The sequence below is a fragment of the Carcharhinus amblyrhynchos genome, chromosome 10, assembly GCF_965287045.1.
Source record: "Carcharhinus amblyrhynchos chromosome 10, sCarAmb.v2.hapA, whole genome shotgun sequence".
NCBI classification, from domain to species: Eukaryota; Metazoa; Chordata; class Chondrichthyes; order Carcharhiniformes; family Carcharhinidae; genus Carcharhinus; species Carcharhinus amblyrhynchos.
The window spans coordinates 70,797,779-70,815,210 of NC_137333.1; the positions used below are offsets into that span (position 1 = coordinate 70,797,779).

Below are 17,432 nucleotides of genomic sequence, written 5' to 3' on the forward strand. Positions count from 1 at the left end.
GCCCAGAATTGTTTGCTAATGATAATTTAGACAGCTACTTGGCAAAGTAGATTATTGATGTCTAAAGGGAGCTAGGACTACTTTAACTTTCTCATGTGGTGAAAATATCAAATCAGCAGACAAGTGATGGATCCAATGGCCAGGGACTGTGCTATTTGTCATGTACTGACGCTCCAATGCCAGTCTACCGTTGCCTAGATCAAAGATGGTTGCTGTATTTGTCACAGACTCGTTGTTGACATGCGCCATTCTTGCGTGCGTCGCTCTGGGGGCCTCGCTTGCTGTCTATGGTGCGGTCGCCATCACTGAGAGAGCGGAGGGGAGGGAACATGGCGGTGGAGTCCAGAGTTACCCAGGAGGAGATTAAGAAAGAGCCAGAAAAGCCGGTGGATCGTGAAAAGGTGAGATCCGTTTGCCGTGGCGGCGGAGGGCTGTTTATCCGAGGCTACGGTGCGGGAAGTTGAGTTAGGCCAAAGCCTGGCGATAATGTAGCTTGGGGTGAAGCGCACGTTTGAAGGCGTCGCCGCCGCCGCCGCCGCCGCCGCCTTCCTGTACTCGGCTCCTGGTTTCGAGGCCGTGGGCACTTTCCAGTCTGAATGAAGCTTCCCTCGGTGAGAGGCTGGCAGACATTGTCTGATGGACCCGGCGGTATTGCCCGATTTTCGACACAAGTCCGGTTCTAACCGGTGATTCTGAAAACTTCTGGAGTGAAAACCAAAGGCCAGAAGTTTTTTTTTGTTTAAATATTTTGTTCCTGACATTTTCTTTCGTGATGTGACAATAGTAGTAGTATTAGAGTAACGTGCACCGAACCCAGTTACTTCTCTGTTTGTAGATTTGTGCCCAGCGACCCGTGTACTTGGGGCGTAAAGTGAAGAGGGTAGAAATTAGACTCGGGTGGTATCAGATGCTCTCTATAGGGACTGTTACTTAATTCCATCCACTGAAGTGAAACTGAATATCGCATAGCTGATCTGATGCCCATTTTGTGCCTTCGCTCGGGAGGAATTTCTACCTCCCGACGTAAAAAAATGAAAACTCGGGCATAAGTTATTTATGCACAAAATAACGTTGTGTCCAACTTTCCATCAATCTTCCTTCTCAGCACATCTCAATTCATTATAATGACACACCCCCAACCCATTCAAATGAATGTACTTGTAAATCTGTGTAAATTAGGAGGATTAGCGAGGTACATTTGTGGGGCTACGGGAATAGGACCTGGATGGGATGCTCTGTTGGAGAGTCGGTTGCAAACTCATCGGGCGGAAAGGCCTCTTCTGCACTTTTGGGATTCTATGATTATACGAAATCTCTTATTACATTTAAAACAGTTGTAAAATTAAGTAAAATTGATGCTGTAGGAAATATTTGGTGATTTATTAATTTGTGATTTTTTTCTTCAGTCGTAGACCTGCCATGTCTTTTGATTTGATTATATTTATGTTTGAGTATAAATCACAATTAAAATTGGGAAGTTAATTGTATGCTTTTAAATATACTGTTCCTAATGTGCATGGATTACATTTGGACAGCTTGAAACGTTAACAATTTCTGTACTTAAAGTAGGAATATATTGTGGGTCTGAACTTTTCAATTGTTTCAGAGGATCTCTTGTTTATATGATTTATGTTTTAATGTATGTTAATGAGTGCCTAGAAGTAAGGGTGTAAATTGATATCAATTAACAAGGATGCATGCTTGGGCATCATTTCATTCAAACTGATTATAACTCAGGAAATTTCATTGCTTCAATTTGGTAAAAATGAAGTAACAAAACTGTTATTGTGGAGATACAGGTTCTATTGGTTTCAGGAGCTATAATGGCCCTTTAGCTCCTTTGTTCATATGTGCTGTAAAGTTGTTGGATGTTGAAACAAGTGGATCTAACTGGCAGGCAAATGATGGAGACCAAATGGATTGGGTAGGGTTGTTAATGAGATGGTTCTTCCACAAATCAGATTTGAAGGACTGTCTTCTGTTTTCAAAAAAAAACTTGAGTTTTATATAAAACCGATAGCACAATTCTGGAAATACTGTGGGTCAAGTAGTGTCTGTGGAGAGAAGCAGTGATAATGTTCTGGTTGATGATAAACATTGACCTGAAACATTAACTGTTTCTCCTTCCGTAGATGCTGCCTTACCTGTTGTGTGTTTCCAGCATTTTTTTTTGTTGGCTTGTTTTATCCCTCATTCGTCCATTACCATCAAGGCAGGGGATTAGCCCTGGTTCAATGAATAGTACAGAGAAATATGCCAAGAGCAGCACCAGGCAAATCTAAAAATGGAAGTGCCAACCTGGCGAAGCTGCAGTACAGGGCTACACGCATACCAACATTGTGAGCAACAAGTGATAGCTAAGTAATCCCACAGCCAATAGATTGTATCAGACAACTGCCTTACTGCCAGCTGTGAATGGTGGTAGGCAATTAAACAGCTAACTGGAGAAGGAGTTCAACAAATGTCCCGAATCAACGTTGGGAGAGCCCAGCACAACAATGCAAAAGACGGCTGAATTATTTGCAACCATCTTCAGTCAGAATACCAAATGGGTTACCCATCTTGGTTTCCTGAGGTCCATTGCATCACGGATTTCAGTCTTCAGCCAGTTCAATTTGCTCACACAATATCTCAATGTCTGAAAGCACTGAATGCAGCCAATTTTATAGGGCCTGACAACATTTTGGCTGTAGTTCCCCTCCAAACCACTCGCCATTCCAACTTGGAAATATATTGTTGTTCCTTTGCAGTTGCTGAGTCAAAATCATGAATTTCCCTCCCCCAAGGCATTGTGGGCCAACCCACAACACATGGACAGCAATATTTCAAGAAGGCAGCTCACTGCCACCTTTTCAAGGGCAACAAAGGATGGACAATAAATGCTGGCTAGCCAGCGACACCTGTGTTCCACTGAAGACTTTTGTTCCACAACTAGCAGTGCCCCTAACGAATAATAAATATTATTTATTTTCATTTAAAAAAATTGTGAAATTATATTTCATAATATGAAATATTATGTATATTAAGAACCTTACATTAGCGTGTTAATGTGTTGAGTCCAACCCTTTGCCATTAGGTTTAAGCTCCATGGCTAAAACCAACAATGCCATAGATCTGTCCTTTTGCCAGTTTTGCTCTTCGTAACTTAAGCATTTTTCTACTTAAAGCTGTACATCGTGGTCGATTTGGTAGTCTTCTCTTTTTAAACGGCTTTAGGAGAGATGTTTGGCACAAATATTGAGATATAGTGAATAAAATATTCACTGAGCATAATTGTGCCTTTGAATCATATGGCCATGAATACACATAACTTAGTCTGGTACTCAGTTAGTGATACATTCTCCCAGTATCACATCACATCAGATGTTAACTAAAGATTTTCTGCCCTCTGGGGTGTTGTAGTAGATCCCTTGGCACTATTGGAAGAAGAGCGGGGAATTCACCAATAATTATCTCTCCAGCAACACCCAAAGCAGTTGGTCTAGTCAAAAACTTTTCCAGCCACGGAACTCTGGTGACCTGCAAAGAACCCCAATGTCAATGCCCTTTTTTTAGTCACAAAATAGGTGCAAACACAAATCAAATGTAAACAAGTGGTATTTGAGAGCTGGATTCTCATTTTAGGTGTGGCGTTCAGTCTGCTCCTGTTTTTTGCTATTATAGCTATGTATCGGGAGAAACCACTTTCGCACAGGTATGTTGAGGCGAAAAGGAAGGAGCAAATGAACTGTTCTGCTCTATATCATGCACAAGGATATGCATGCGTTAAGCTATTCCACAAATTCATCAATGGTAGTACACTGAAGCGTTGCTTTAGTGTGGAGTCAGTCATGTCAGTCGCATTCTCATACTTGTGCATTGATAAGTCACCTGTCTGGCTGTTGGCGCAAATGGATTGTGAGCCCACATTTTGCTCATCTGACAGAGAAGTATTCAAACCAAGAGTGTAAGCCATGCAGGTGCTGTGTAATATCACTGAAAACATCTTCCTTGGGTTGAATTAACTTCAGTGAGAAAGTCATTCAGTGTGAGTATGGAATTAGAGGTCTTATTTTCTATGCATGAAATCCAGAAGCATAGTTTTCTCAATCGCAGTGAAACCTTGCTTGTTGCAGTGAAGATGGTAATATCCTTGCCTTGTCACGACAGGTTCACTTTATTTAGCTTGTGAAAATAGTTGCAAGATATGCAAATCTCAGAAGTGATGAAATACTTGTCATCAACTCTGAAAAGTGACATTTCTGATCCGCACAAACACTAATCTCACGACAAAGCTCAAAGTCTCCAAACACCCTGCCTTGTGCAATTTAATAAGACTACAGCTGATCTAATCGTGACTTGGAGAAAATCCTTTGATCTAAAAGCACTTCAGCTTGAGTTCAGTTGAACATGTTAATCGTGCCTGTGAACAATAAATTTGAAAATGGGATTTACAGATGCATTTTAAATGACTCTGTTGGAATGAAGCAAACAGTGAATGTTGGTTCTTGAATTCTGAGGATGATAGTCTTTGCATAAACTAGATGGAATTTTTTTTGTTGAATATACTTCATTTGAAGGATAATAAGCATATGCTGTATAGCAGGTAGTTTAACAGTTGAAAATCGTGTATGCATAAGTATTTCAATGCTTTTTTTCCAAGACTTGGTAAATATTCCAAGGTCAGGTAGCTGTTTTATCAATGCAGTTATGTTTGTCAAAATGCATTTATCTAATTTTAGTTGATATTAATTTATTACAACTGTTGAATCTTTATTGAAATGTTTATGCTTTTGGTCAGGCACTGTGCAGCTGAGCTATTGTCCCTAGCCAGTCCTGTTGTAAGACCATGAGAATAGTAATGAAATAATATCTGCGATTGTCTTTCTTCTCAAGAGAAAAGAGTTGGTTGAAGGTTTCCTCCTATGGCATTGCTGATAATGTAAAGGATGAATCTAGTGTGCTAAACTCTTACAGAATGGTAGAATAGTTACAGTGCAGCAGGCAGCCCTTTTGTCCATTGTGTCCATGTAAGAGCAGCTCACCTAGCCTCACTCGTCTGCCTTTCATCATAGCACTCCTAATTATTTTTCTCTGGATAATTATCCATATTCTCTTTTTTTTTGAAGGCTTTAATTGAATCTGCAGCCATTGCACTCCCTGGCAGTGAATTCCAAGTCCTAACCAATGTGTCTTTTACTCAACGCCTTAAATCAATGTCTTCTGACTCTTGATCCCTCCACCAGCGGGAACATTTTCTATTTACTCTGTCCGGACTCTTCATAATTTTGAACAGCTCTAATCTCCTAATCATCTCTACTCCAAGGAGAACAGTCCAGCTTCTCCAGTCTTGCCTATTTAACTGAAATGCCTCATCCTTGAGCCATTCTTGGAAATTTTTTTTGAATACACTCTAATGCCTTCAAAAACTTACCTTAATGTTGAGCTTGGAGATCAGGAACTTCAACTCCCAACAGGCCTTAGAACCTTTTGTGCTTGCACAGACTAGGACAAGTGTGCTTTACATTATAGAGATTTACAGCATGGAAACAGGCCTTTTGGCCCAACTTCATACAATTATAGAACCCTACAGTGCAGAAAGAGGCCCTTTGGCCCATCAAGTCTACACCAAACACAATCCCACCCAGGCCCTACCCCCACTTCCCTACATGTTTTACCCACTATTCCGTCTAACCTACACATCTCAGGACACTAAAGAGCAATTTTTTAGCATAGCCAATCAACCTAACACGCACATCTTTAGACTGTGGGAGGAAACTGGAGTACCTGGAGGAAACCCACGCAGACATGAGGAGAATGTGCAAACTCTACACAGACAGTGACCCAAGCCGGGAGTCAAATCCAGGTCCCTGGAGCTGTGAAGCAGCAGTGCTAACCACTGTGCTACCATGCTGCCCATGTTGCCCCTTATTTAAACTCCGAAGCTAGTCCCAGTTTTCTGCATTTGACCCATATCCCTCTATACCCATCTTTCCCATGTGATTGTCTAAATGCTTTTTAAAAGACAAAATTGTACCTATCTTTACCACCATCTCTGGCAGCTTGTTCCAGACACTCCTCACCCTTTGAGGAAAAAATTGCCCCTTTTGTATCTCTCCCCTCTCACCTTAAACATATGCCCTCTGGTTTTAGACTCCCTACCTTTGGGAAAAGCTATTAACTACCTAGCTGATCTATACCTCATTATTTTATAGACCTCTGTAAGATCACCCATGAGCTTCCTACGCTCCAGAGAAAAAGGTCCCAGTCTGTCCAGCCTATCCTTATAACTCAAAACATCAAGTCCTAGTAACATCCTAATAAATCTTTTCTGCACTCCTTCTAGTTTAATAATATTCTTTCTATAATAGGGTGATCAGAACTGTACACAATATTCCAAATATGACCTTACCAATGTCTTATACAAATTGTGCGGAGGGTGTGGAGAGTCTACAGAAGGATCTAGGTAGGCTGGGCGAATGGGCCAGGAACTGGCAAATGGAATTTAATGTTGGCAAGTGCGAGGTGGTCCACTTTGGTAGGAATAATGGTAGGAAGGATTATTACTTACGTGGAGAAAAACTGCAGCAGGCGACGGTGCAGAGGGACCTCGGGGTCCTTGTGCATGAGTCGCAAAAACCCAGCCTGCAGGTGCAGCAGGTGGTCAGGAAGGCTAATGGGATGTTGGCCTTCATAGCGAGGGGGATTGAATATAAAAGTAGGGAGTGCTTGCTGCGGCTGTATAGGGCATTGGTGAGGCTGCAGCTGGAGTACTGTGTGCAGTTTTGGGCGCCGTACTTACGCAAGGGTATTTTGGCCTTGGAGGGAGTGCAGAGGAGGTTTACTAGGCTGATGCCGGAGTTGAAGGGGTTGAGCTATGAGGAGAGGCTGAATAAACTAGGCTTGTGCTCGTTAGAGTTTTAGAAGAATGAGGGGAGATCTCATTGAGACATACAAGATGATGAATGGGATGGATAGGATAGAGGTGAAGAGACTCTTCCTGCTCAGAAAGGACAGTAGGACTAGGGGGCACAGCCTCAAGATAAAGGGGGGGGGGGTGGTTTAGAACGGAGTTGAGGAAGAACTTCTTCACTCAAAGGGTGGTGAATCTCTGGAATTCTCTGCCTGTTGAAGTGGTGGAGGCTGCCTCGCTAAATATTTTTAAGACGCGGATTGATGGGTTTTTGATGAGAGGGATTAAGGGTTATAGGGAGAGGAGGGGAATGTGGAACTGAGCCATGACAGATCAGCCATGATCTTATTGAATGGCGGGACAGGCTCGAAGGGCTAGATGGCCTACTCCTGCTCCTATTTCTTATGTTCTTATGTTCAATTTCAACAAGACGTCCCAACTTCTGTATTCAATGTTCTGACCAATGAAACTAAGCATGCCAAATGCCGCCTCCACCACTCTTGTCCACCTGTGACTCCACTTCAAGGAGCTGTGAACCTGTACCCCTAGATCTCTCGGTTTTATAATACTCCCCAATGCCTGACTATTAACTGAGTAAGACGTACCCTGATTCGATCTACCAAAATACATCATCTCGCATTTATCTAAATTAAATTCCATCTACCATTTGTCAGCCCACTGGCCCAATTGATCAAGATCTCCTTGCAATTCTAGATAATCTTCTTCACTGTCCACTTTGCCATCAATCTTGGTGGCATCTGCAAACTTACTATAACTACTAAATTGTCATCCAAATATAATGACAAATAACAGTGGACCCAGCACAGGTCCCTGAGGCACACCGCTGGTCACAGGCCTCCGGTTTGAAAAACAACCCTCTATAACCACCCGCTGCCTTCTGTCATCAAGCCAATTTTGTATCCATTTGGCTACCTCACCCTGTATCCCGTGAGATTGAACCTTATGCAACAACCTACCATGTACCTTGTCAAAGGCCTAGCTAAAGTCCATGTAGACAATAACAACTGCACTCCCTCATTTACCACCTTGGTTACCCCTTCAAAAAACTCAATCAAATTTATGAGACACGATTTTCCACTCACAAAGCCATGCTGACTGTCCGTAAGCAGTCCTTGTGCCTCTATAGAACCTGTCTCTCAAAGTATCTAATAACCTCCTACTACAGCTATGAGCCTCGACAGTCTGTAGTTTCCAGGCATTTCCCTACAGTCCTTCTTATACAAAGGCACAACATTTGCTATCATCCAATCTTCAGGCACCTCACCTGTGACTATTGATGATTCAAATATTTCTGCTAGGGGACCCACAACTTCCGCCCTAGCCTCCCACAATATCCTGGGATACACTTCTTCAGGTCTGGGGATTTATCTACCTTGATGTGCTTTAAGACTTCCAGCACCACCACCTCTGTTATAACTGTACTGCTCAAGACATCACTATTGCCCCAAGTTCCCTGATATCCATGCTTTTCTCAACAGTGAATACTGAGAAATATTCATTTAGGATCTCACCCATCTCTTGAGAATCTGCACGTAGATGACCTTGCTGATCCTTAAGAGGTCTAGAAAAATGGTCCAAAAACTTGGTTCAGGTGACTGGGTACGGAGTGTAATGGCCAACAACTGTGCCAGGCAGGGACAAGGCAAGGTGCAAAAAGGAAGTCCCAAGTAAGGAGCAGAGGTAGGGGACAGAAACTGGTCCCAGTTAAGGAAGAGAGGAGCAGAGAAACAGGAAAAGGGCTGCAGGAAGCAGACTCATAAATGTGTAAGGCAGCCAGGTGGTCACTTTGTGCTGCAGGCTGTCAGGGCGAAGGTTTTGGAGAAATAGTATTCTGCTTGGCACAGCTGATATGGTGGTGTTTGAGTGAGTACCCAGAATCCAGGAGAACGGAATCACGGGAGATGAGATTGAAACCTTGAGAAGGGCTTTTGTTGATGCTGTTTGAATCTAGTAATTAGAGAGCTTCAGATACCTGAAAGTCCAAGAAGACAGCCGACAGCCCATTGGGGTAAAGATACCTCTTTTGAGCAGTAGAATCGTGCGGCTGAAGAACTGAAACTGTGTTTGAGTTGGTGCCTCATTGTAGGCTTAGGAGTCCAGGAGAATGGACTCTTGACCCTGTGAGGTTACGCCGTTGTTTAAGAAGGGTGGCGGGCAAAAGGCAGGGAATTATAGGCTGGTTAGTTTAACGTCTGTTGTAGGTAAAATGTTATAATCCGTGATCAAGCAGAATATAGCGAGGCATCTTGAGGAGAATTGTTTGATAGAGCAGACGCAGCACGGTTTTAAGGGGAAGTCATGTCTGACGAATTTATTGGAGTTCTATGAGGATGTGTCTAGGGCGGTGGATAGAGGAGAGCCGGTGGATATGGTGTTTCTTGATTTTCAGAAGACGTTTGACAAGGTGCCTCACAAGAGGTTATTACAGAAGGTCAGGGGGCATGGAGTTGGGGGTAGGGTGTTAGCGTGGATAGAGGATTGGCTATCAAATAGGAGGCAGAGAGTGGGGGTCAATGGGTGCTATTCGGATTGGCGGTTGGTGACTAGTGGAGTGCCCCAGGGGTCAGTGCTGGGGCCTCAGCTATTTACCATTTATATAGATGATCTGGAGGAGGGAACCGAGTGTATGGTGTCGAAATTTGCTGATGACACCAAGATTGGTGGAACGGCAAATTGTGCAGAGGGTGTGGAGAGTCTGCAGAAGGATCTAGATAGGCTGGGCGAATGGGCCAGGAACTGGCAAATGGAATTTAATGTTGGCAAATGTGAGGTTGTCCACCTTGGTAGGAATAATGGTAGGAAGGACTATTACTTACATGGCGAAAAACTGCAGCAGGCGGTGGTGCAGAGGGACCTCGGGGTCCTTGTGCATGAGTTGCAAAAACCCAGCCTACAGGTGGTCAGGAAGGCAAATGGGATGCTGGCCTTCATAGTGAGGGGGATTGAATATAAAAGTAGGGAGGTCTTGCTGCAGCTGTATAGGGCACTGGTGAGGCCGCAGCTGGAGTACTGTGTGCAGTTTTGGTTGCTGCACTTACGCAAGGATATTTTGGCCTTGGAGGGAGTGCAGAGGAGGTTTACTAGGCTGATACCAGAGTTGAGGGGGTTGAGCTATGAGGAGAGGCTGGATAAACTAGGCTTGTACTCGTTAGAGTTTAGAAGAATGAGGGGAGATCTCATTGAGACATATAAGATGATGAATGGGATGGATAGGATAGAGGTGGAGAGGCTCTTCCCGCTCAAAAAGGACAGTAGGACTAGAGGGCACAGCCTCAAGATAAAGGAGGGGTGGTTTAGAACGGAGTTGAGGAGGAACTTCTTCACTCAGTGGTGAATCTCTGGAATTCTCTGCCCGTTGAAGTGGTGGAGGCTGCCTCGCTAAATATTTTTAAGATGCGGGTTGATAGGTTTTTGATAGGCAAGGGCATTAAGGGTTATGGGGAGAGGGCGGGAATGTGGAACTGAGACACGACAGATCAGCCATGATCTTATTGAATGGCGGGGCAAGCTCGAGGGGCTAGATGGCCTACTCCTGCTCCTATTTCTTATGTTCTTATGAGGTGGGCTGTTGTTGAAGCTGTCTGGGTTGCTGTGACTTTTGGAAGGTGTGATCTTCGAAGGTGAAGAAACCCTCATGAGAAAGGTGAAGTTTCAGTGAGATTAGTAACACTGGGTCAACTGATGTCTGAGTGGAATTTTGAGAAATCGTGGAATCCGTTTTGGTTGCATCTACCATTTAATGTAGAGTTTGTGTTTAACCACATTTTGGCTTGTAATTCACAAGTACCTCATACTTGCCCTGAATGTTAAGTATAAGATAGATATTGTAAATTGTTTTACCTTTTTGACCTTGATTAGTAAATTTTGCCTTTGTTTGTTCAAAACCTGTGGAATCTTGCGGTTGTTTCACTGAACAAGTATCTTGACTCCAAAAAACATTACTGGTCCCTAATCAGATCACACCAACAACTTGAGGGTCTGGCCAAGGATCATAACACTTCGTAAAGCATGGTACCCAGAACTGATTGTTACTAGAGTTGAGGTTAAACCAGTGTTTAATTCAGGTTTATCAGTTTTTTCGTATTCTACAGATTTTTCATAACTAATTTTCTTGCAAATTTGTTTCTTGATCTTTCCTATCAGTGGAAATACTCCCCATAGATCATGGTACCTCTACATTGTTTTTTGGATCTAATCAAAATGGTTCTGTCCTTGGCCCCTCCTAGGACATTGTCTCTCTTCAGCACTTTAAGTTTCTCAATCAGTAATGCTACCCCAACTCCTTTCTTTCCTGAGCCCCTTGTATTCAGTCTCAACCTTTTATGATCTGTTATTGCCACAACATATTCCCATATGACTATCTGCATTTGCAGCTTGCCAACCTTGTTTACCATGCTCCCTGTATTTTGTATTCATACATGGTAAACCAAATTTAGACCTTATTACATTCCCTTTTCACTCTGAACTCACCTAATATTCTGTATCTTACACTGTAGTGCTATCCCTCCCAATTCTCTGTGCATTTTGTTTTGCCTTGCTGAAATTACCTCTCTCCCATTCTCCTGCCAAGTTGGATTAAACTCTTCCCAGAAAAAGCATTCACAAATCACCTGCAAGAATATTGGCCCCATCTTTGTTCAGATACAACTTGTCCAACCAGTCCCAGTAGTCCAGAAATGTAAAACCATCCTTTCTATACCATTTCTGCAGCAATGCTTTCAGTTGCTCTGCTGTTCTATTTTTATTCTCATACCATGTGGGAATAATCTAGTGATTGGTATCTTTTGAGGTGGTTCTTGCTGGTTTCTTTCTGAGCTTAAACTCTACCTACAGGACCTCATCCCTTTTTCTACCTGTGTCTTTGGTAAGGTATGAACCATGACCAATAATTGTCCACCTTTGTATCTCCATGCTGTGCAGCCACGCAATGACATCTTTGGTCCTGGCACCAAGGAGGCAACATATCACCCTGGATTAACATCTATGGTTGCAGAAATGCCTGTCACTTCCCTTAACATTGAGTTGCCAGTGAATATTGATTTCTTAATCTTTCTCTTGTCTGTCTGTACAACCAACTAAGCATGGTATAATGGACTTGCTTTGGCTGCACGTTCAGAGGACCATCAGTCTCATCAGTATTCAGAATGGGATGCAGGTTGTAGAATGATATGCACTCTAGGAACTCCAGCTCTGCATGCCTGGATCTTAACTATCTGGAGATCATGCGCTACCTCAATGCCTGCACACCCTTAAGCTGTGGGCACCACATCTATAGATATGCTATTTATAAAATATTCAACCTTATAAATGCACCACAGTAACGCTAGATGCAACCCGAGCTCTGAAACCCAGAGCTCAAGCTTCTTCAACTGAGGACGCTTTCTGGACGTGACTGTCTAGGACACAGGGCACGAAGTGTCTGGACGTTCCCGCATAGGACACAGGATCAAGCTATCCTTCCATGAGTGTCATAATTGTACTATTAAACTTCTTAAATAAGGTTCCTAATCAGCTGTTCTCTTATGATGTCACTTTATTTTACAGAGAGGTGAGTTGAAATTTCACTTAACTCTTATCTAAAAAAAAATAATTTTAAATTACTGAAAATATCGCTATCTCATGCTATTTAATTTTAAATTTATCTAGATTTGATTAATTGAATACTAATTGTGATTAAATGATAACTTGGATTTAGTTTTATACTAATGTTTATGTTTGATTAATTTGGATTAAATTAGAAGCCTACAAGTATATAAAGATGACAAAAAAGTTCTGTAGAGGACATAGAGGCTACAAAAGGATATAGATAGGTTAAGTGAGTGGAAAAAAGATCTGGCAAAGGGAGTGTAATGTGGGAAAATGTGAGGTGGTTCATTTTGTTAGGATAAATAAAAAGTAAGCATATTAAATGGTGAGAGATTACAGAACTCTGAGATTTAAAACAAAATAATTCATGATATATAGGCATTGCTGGCTAGGCTAGCATTTATTGTCCATCCCTAATTGCACTTGAGATACAGAGGAATTTGGGTGTCCGAGTGAATAAATTGCAAAAAGGTTTGTATGTAGGTGCAGCACGTAATTAGCAAAGCTAATATGTTATTGTTTATTGAATACAAGAGAAGGGATGTTATGCTTCAGTTAGCACATTGATGTGACCACATTGTGTACATTACTGGTCTCCTTATTTAAGGAAAAATGTAAATGCATTAAAAGCAGTTCAGAGAAAATTTACTAGTTTAATATCTGGAATTGGCAGGCTGTCTTGTGAGGAAAGGCTGGACAGGCTAGGCTTGTAATCTGCTGGTGTGTAAAAGAGATGACTTTATTGAAACATACAAGATCCTGGGGGGTCCAAACAGGTGGATGTGGAGAGGATGTTTTTACTTGTGGGAGAATCTAGAGCTAGGGACCACTGTTTTAAAATAAGAGGTCACCGTTTAAGGCAGAGAAGAGGAAAAACATTTTCTGAGGGTCGAGATTTGGAATTTTCTTCATCAAAAGATGACTGAGGCAGAGTCTTTAAGTATTTTTAAAGTGGAGATAGATAAATTCTTGATGCTTACCAGGGTAGGCAGGAATGTGACATGTAAGTTAAAACTAGATTAGCCATGATCTTAATGAATGGTGTAGCAGGCTCGAGTGGCTAACTGGCCTACTCCTCCAAATTTAAATGTTAATATATTTGACCCACAGAAGTCTATGTACTGTAACTTTTTTCCCTCCCATTTGTTTCAGACTTTCAGCTCTCCATGCTGCTTAGCTCCCACTCTTTAAATTTCTATTAAAAATGTTTACCTACATGAACCCATGGGCTCCCGGGTTCAGCAGAACTTCACAGACTTTTTCCACTTTAATCTTAATTCATTGGAAAAGTCAGGAAAATGTAGGGGCTACTGATTTAAAATTTGGAGAACAGATAACACAGTTCAATTTACATTTTTTTAGGAAAACATGTATAATGGATATTTATTAAAATAAAATATAACCACCTCTTCTATCTCAGCAACATTTTCTGAACTCATTAAAACAGTGCTCAGAAATCTTATGTGGATTTGTGACTGTGCTGCAAATCCTTGGGGCTGAATTTTACATCTCTTGTTCCTGTTTGATTGATAAAAGATCCTTACAGAAAATATATTTGGGATTTAATTTAAACTTGTCAAAAAGTTTACGTTTTGCAGCTGAGAAAACAAAGTTGAACGACTTCTGCCAACTTAGAAAAATGCTGATTTGATGTCCTGTTTTTGATTTTTAAAAAAAATTTAGACCTGCCCTCTTCTGTTGAGAGTATTTACAACTAACAACGGAAGGCATCATAGAGTGGATGATTTTGCGAGAGGCAATGTCCCATCTAGTGAGCTCCAGATTTACACTTGGTAAGAATTGTACTTCAACTATAAAACATGGTCTGGATAGTTATGCTTGTTTTATGTTTAATGACCATCTGGTTTTAAAAATAGGTGTTAATAGTGCAAGTTACTGGGTCATGAAAGCAGACTATTGTGGTTTTAAAGGCATTATCTTTGTTAGGTTTAATTTCAAAGAATTGTCTGATTTCAGTAGCCAACTTCTCACTTGGCTAAGCAAAGCCAGCAAATTAATTTGTAATAAATACTCAACAAATTCTAGTACTAGAGTATTGTTCTACATGACAGGAAAATTTAATACAGAATTTGCATTGCGATTGTCATGGCGTGTTCACTTTTCTTTGAGTTATTTTTAAATAGCTTTTCTGTTCTAATAATTCTTCTTGCCTAAATTTTCTTTATTTGTCAATCTAATTACACAATCTTTATTGATTTCAGTTTTCTCCTTTGTTACATTCCTTCGGTGATTCAACCGCCGTGACACTGTCCTAATAATTTCCCATGTTTCACTTTCTTCAACTTCTCATGATAATTGTTCAAATAGTTTGGGACCTAATGATTTTTCTTTTATCTATTTAATATAGAGGCATACAATGTAAAAAAAAATTATAATCAAGCACTATCCTTTTGCTAACTTTATTGTGTTATGTACTCTTGATAAGTCTCCTTTTGAAGAAAATTGTAAATTTATTCAAAAAGAGCAATTCTTTTCTCCTTCCCTCTTTCACCTATCCTAAGCCACAGCCCAAGTCAATGTACATGAGCATTTGATAAAATGATACATACACTGTCTTTTCTAAATAGGATGGATGCTACACTGAAGGAGTTAACAAGTTTAGTAAAGGAAGTCTATCCAGAGGCCCGGAAAAAGGGAACACACTTCAGCTTTGCAATTGTGTATCCAGATCCTAAACGACCTGGTTACAGGTTTGTATCAGAGTCTCCATGAACTTATTGAATGATGGATAGGCCCAAAGCCAAATGGCCTGGTGGAATTGTACTGGTAATCCATAAACCTGGGGTAATGTTCTGGGATGCCTGGCTCGACTCCCATCTCGATGGATGGTTTCAATAAAAACTGCTCTCTTCCACAGGCCAAAGTTTAAATCTGTTTTCTCATTAATTTGCATATCTCAAATTGTCGCAGTTGACCGTTAAACCACAGAATCACTATGGTGCGGAAGGAGGCCGTTCGGCCCATTGTGTCTGCACTAATGCTCCAAAAGAGCATATTACCCAGGCTCGCCCACCCCCTGCTATATCCTGATAATCCCATGGGTTTGTTGTGGCTAATCCACCTAACCTAGACATTTTTGGACGTTTGATTTTTTTAAAAAAATTTATCCCATCAGTTAGATAACTGCTCAATAGTTCTTCCTGAGTGCACCAAACTCTCATAAAATGAATTAGAATACTTGAACATTTCAATTGCAGTTTGTGGGTTGAACAGTCTTAAGTGCCAATCAATGTATTATGGTAGTGCCTTCATAGTGAAGAGGATATGATAGGGTGATTTGAAAAATTGTCCAATTAAAACTGAAATCAAGTAAGTTGATGTGTTAAATGCTACAGGTGTGACAGCTAACACAATTTGGGTCAACAGATGAATAAACCTAATTATTCCATTATATTAATGCAAAATAAAGTTTGCTTAAGTTGCTTCGTATTGAATAACTGCAGATATGACTTCTCCAAGATATGGTTAAAAGCTAATCATGAATTTAAAAAAATTGCTAATAATTTTATTCAGAAAATTGAATATATCTTTTTGATAACCTAAAACGAACTGGTTTATTGATTTATTGTGTTGGTGTTGACTTGTATTTGATGTAATAATGAATGTCCTTCTGCAAGAAGAAAATTTGAACCAGGTGGTAGTGGCAAGTTACAATTTCAGGTACATTTGATTACTTATGTCAGCATTAATCTCTAAAAGAAATCAAAATTGTAACTTCTACCAATTTAGGGACAAAAATGCAGTGTAATGATTTATGTTTGGAGAGACACACATCCTTCAATTTTGAGAATAATCTCGCTAAATTTAGAAAAAAAAGTGAGAACATTTGCTCAGTGCAATTGAGAGAGAATGGTGAAGGACAATGCAATTGAATCACTTGAGCGAATGCTACAAAAGGAAGAGACATTTAACATTCTGGAAGGGTAAAATGGCTTTTCTTTATCAGAACCCATAGTTCTTGATTTTATCGTATTTAAATAGAAATTATTTAAACATGTAATGTAGTTGATATTAGATGCATAACATTAGATGTAAATGTGTATATAATTTGTAATCTAAAAGGGCAAATAAATTGCAGAATTATGCAGAAATTATAAAGGGTTTTTTCTGCAGAAGTTGGTATTACTAAGGAGTTCCTTTATGCTTTTAAGAAGATGATTACACCAGGGTGCAGTGGTTTAAAGGGACAAGGTTATGATTCAAATACACTATTACATTCCCTTACATGTCCTAAAAATTACACGTGGCTCAATGTGTTAGTTATTTTACCTAGCAAAATTTGCATCCGGATCACTAATGCTTTGTTTTTGTTATAACAGGGTGAAAGAAATTGGTACCACTGTTTCAGGAAGGAAAGGACCAGATGACTCAATGACATTACAATCACAAAAATTTCATATTGGGGACTACCTGGACATTGCAATAACACCACCTAGTAGAGCACCACCCCCTCCTGGCCGCATGAGACCATATTAATGTTCTTTCCCCAAGCACCCCTTGTGCAGCACGGCTGAATGGTGGTCCTGCACCTGTCTAACCAAGAAAATTGGCATGTTTCATTGTATTTTCTTCCTAAACAAGGTGCACTTTTGAGAATTAATTTTAACAATGCAGATTGGGGATAGCATTGTGTATTGCAGCTCTATATTTTTTGATTAGTTTGTTTGGAATTTTTTAATAAAACTGTGCCTTCATGGAATTGTTTTCATTTCTAAAATGTAAGTGTAGAATTTGTCTGGGAATTTAAATGCAATCTGGATATATTAAAAATTACACTGCAATTGTGAGAACGTACTATGGGTCATGAACCTCCTCCACACTCTCAGCTAAGTAATGTTTTGTTTAATACCACTTGCAGTTAGATGGGTGCAAATCAGTTAGTAAGTTCAACAATTAAAAGAATTACAAAACA

The 17,432-nt window shown here is 40.6% G+C and overlaps 1 protein-coding gene across 1 annotated transcript; it reads left to right on the plus strand.

Annotated features, from left to right (window-relative positions):
- Positions 1 to 254: 254 nt before the first annotated feature.
- On the plus strand, positions 255 to 17,310 carry sap18 (Sin3A-associated protein). Its single transcript, XM_080197331.1, has 4 exons — positions 255 to 401; positions 14,183 to 14,292; positions 15,088 to 15,210; positions 16,840 to 17,310. Exons 1-4 carry the CDS (start codon positions 288 to 290, stop codon positions 16,994 to 16,996), a joined length of 504 nt encoding a protein of 167 aa, XP_080053457.1. The 5' UTR covers positions 255 to 287; the 3' UTR covers positions 16,997 to 17,310.
- Positions 17,311 to 17,432: the final 122 nt, after the last annotated feature.

Excerpts from the sequence above, each read along its gene's own strand:
- sap18 (XM_080197331.1), top strand. The coding sequence starts at position 288 with ATGGTGCGGTCGCCATCACTGAGAGAGCGGAGGGGAGGGAACATGGCG. Across the intron at positions 402-14,182 it reads AGCCGGTGGATCGTGAAAAG|ACCTGCCCTCTTCTGTTGAG; the intron begins GTGAGATCCGTT and ends AAAAAAATTTAG. Across the intron at positions 15,211-16,839 it reads CCTAAACGACCTGGTTACAG|GGTGAAAGAAATTGGTACCA; the intron begins GTTTGTATCAGA and ends TTGTTATAACAG.